Source organism: Orycteropus afer, unplaced genomic scaffold, assembly GCF_000298275.1.
Source record: "Orycteropus afer afer isolate SDZICR_OR568_19922 unplaced genomic scaffold, OryAfe1.0 scaffold00605, whole genome shotgun sequence".
In the NCBI taxonomy this organism is placed as follows: Eukaryota; Metazoa; Chordata; class Mammalia; order Tubulidentata; family Orycteropodidae; genus Orycteropus; species Orycteropus afer.
Window position 1 is genome coordinate 1,165,516 of NW_006922192.1, and position 2,380 is coordinate 1,167,895.

Sequence of the window (2,380 nt, forward strand, 5' to 3'; positions counted from 1 at the left end):
AGAACCAGGAGGGACCCTGAGGCCCTGGGCTCGAGGGCTCTGGGAGCTGGCCAGACTGCAGGCCACCCATGAGGTGGGCGGAGCTGCTCACGGCAGCGGATGCATGCCCACCCGGCTGCCCCGGCCCCTTATTACCGTGAAGCTGTAAAGAGGCTTCCCCACCCCACCTTCTGAAACACGAACCCCCAGACGAGACGGCTTGTGGTGTCAGCCTAGGTGTTCAGTTCTATAGGGACATGACTTCAGAAGTGTTGGGGGACTGGGTAGGTGGGTCCAATAGGCTCTCTGCTAGAGCTGTGGACAGCTGAGATGCCACGTCCCCGGCGGGGGCTCTCGGCCGTCACACTCAAACACGAGGCGCATTCCCTGCCCAGCACCCCAGGCTTAGGGCCACCAGTCTTGGGTTTGAGTCCTGGCTGTCGGCTGGTGAGCAGTGGCCGTGAGATCTTGGGGGTCCTCTGTGTCAGTCTGTGTCCCATCAATCAAGCACATTGTTCCCGCCACCTGCTGGGCAGTCTGTCCTGCCGGGTGGCGGCGTGCTGCTGTGAGGATGGACACAGCTGCTGGTATGTCACACGGCAGCAGGGTCACTCGCAGGGACAGGTTTCAGCGGAGCGCCCCGACTAAGATGCAGAAGAGAGGCCTGGAGAGTCAGCTGGCGGATGGGGTGCAATGAGGCGAGCCCCTGAGGGCACGGGGCGCGCAGCACACACAGGCCGCGACCGTGGCCTCGCAGACCAGCCACCGTGAGGATCTGAGGGCCTGGCGGTGTCTCGCCTGTCGTCTGCGGGGCTCGCTGAGCCACAGCTCACGGACCAGGGCCTCCCACTCTTGCCTCGGGCTGTGGCGCTCCCACGCGTGCCATCTGCACAAACCGTCACTAACCCACCAGCCATCTGGAAAGGCCACTGTTGTCCCCATTTGAAGGCCAAGGACGCTGAGGTCCCTGGAGGGCACAGCCTTGCCTGGGGTCCCCGGCACAGCGAACAGGCTGTCCGCCCAGGCCTCCTGCTCAGAGCCGCCCTCTGAAACCACAGCTCCGCTGCCCGGCCACGCTCCAAGAGCTTCCCCAGGCCCTGTCCCAGCACGGGGGTGGGGCTGGGGTCCTTCAGGCCATGTTCACCCCCGTGCTCGGCCCCGACATTTCTGAGCACGAAACGGGCTGTGGATGGCCCCTGCTCAGTGCCCCCACCCCTGCTCAGTCCCACGCCACGGACTGAAGGAGGGAGGCTCCGGAAGGCCCTTCCCGCCCCTGTCGCTTAGAGCAGCCCTGGGCCACCCCAGCCAGGTCCCAGGTGCTGCTGGGCAAGGCCTGAGGCTCCGTGTCTGACGCTTCCCAGCAAATAGGACACAGCTCTGCCCTGGGGGCAGTGGTGTCCCCTGCCCGCCGCATCTCCGTGCCCAGTGACCACTGGCCGCCCCGCAGAGGGCAGGAACAGCACACAGAGCTGTGTGACGCCAGCAAGCTGCCGGACCCCTCTGGGCCTGTTTCCTTTCTGGGGAGCAGGGATGGACTCAGCTCCCTGGATGGGACCAGACGGTGTGGGTGCTCCCAGCACTCTGTGGGTGCTCCGACCCCAGCCCAGCCCCCAGCCCAGCAGAGGCTGGGCAGCCACACGGCACAGGCTGGGCCCAGAGCCCGGCATGACGGTGCCTCGAGTCCCTGTGCACCCGTCTCCCGGGGCCCACAGTGGGAGGCCTAGTGGCACGGTGGTCTGGGTTTCCACGGCCCGGACGCCTGACGGCCGGCTGACGAGGCTAGAGAAGGGCAGGGCAGGGCGGCCGACAACGGAGACACGGCGGCCTGGCCCCAAATCTCCATGTGGGACGTAGTAGAGACCAGGGGCTGACCCCTAGTGCCGCGTCTGCGTCCACCAAGCGGGGAGCCTGTGGGGCCGACAGATGACCCCGGCCAAGACCAAGTGTGAAGGTGCCGGGGCCGCTGGTGCCTGCGCTGACCAGGCAGGCCCCTGTGGCCAGCATGGGCCGGGTCATCGCTGTCCTAGTGTTGGCTGACCCGTGAGGGCAGGAGGGGGCTCGCTGCAGCCCTCGGGCAGGTGGGCTGACGGGTGCAGAGGGAGGAGGTGTGACGAGGGCACAGCAGCCAGCTCAGGAGCCCCTCCCACCCTCCAGGGTCTTCGGTCACATCAGCTTCCGGTCCGACTGGGAGCTGGTCAAGGTGGACTTCCGGCCGTCCTTCCTCAGGCCGTGCGGCCAGGACGACTACGGCTCCTGGGAGCTCACCGACCTGCAGGTGCGGCTGGAGGTGACGCAGGCGCCGGGGGGGCACAGGCACCTGGGGGAACGCAGGGACGGTGGGGGGACACGCAGGCACCCACAGGGCGGCACAGGCACCTGGGGGAACGCAGGGACGGTGGGG

At 67.4% G+C, this 2,380-nt stretch overlaps 1 protein-coding gene across 1 annotated transcript in view; it reads left to right on the plus strand.

Moving 5' to 3' along the window:
- SORCS2 (sortilin related VPS10 domain containing receptor 2) overlaps nt 1–2,380 on the plus strand; it is a 117,707-nt gene that overhangs the window by 55,838 nt on the left and 59,489 nt on the right. Inside the window, exon 11 of the mRNA XM_007956317.1 lies at nt 2,134–2,254. Within this exon, the coding sequence (XP_007954508.1) occupies nt 2,134–2,254 (121 nt within the window). The remainder of the gene's footprint in view (nt 1–2,133; nt 2,255–2,380) is intronic.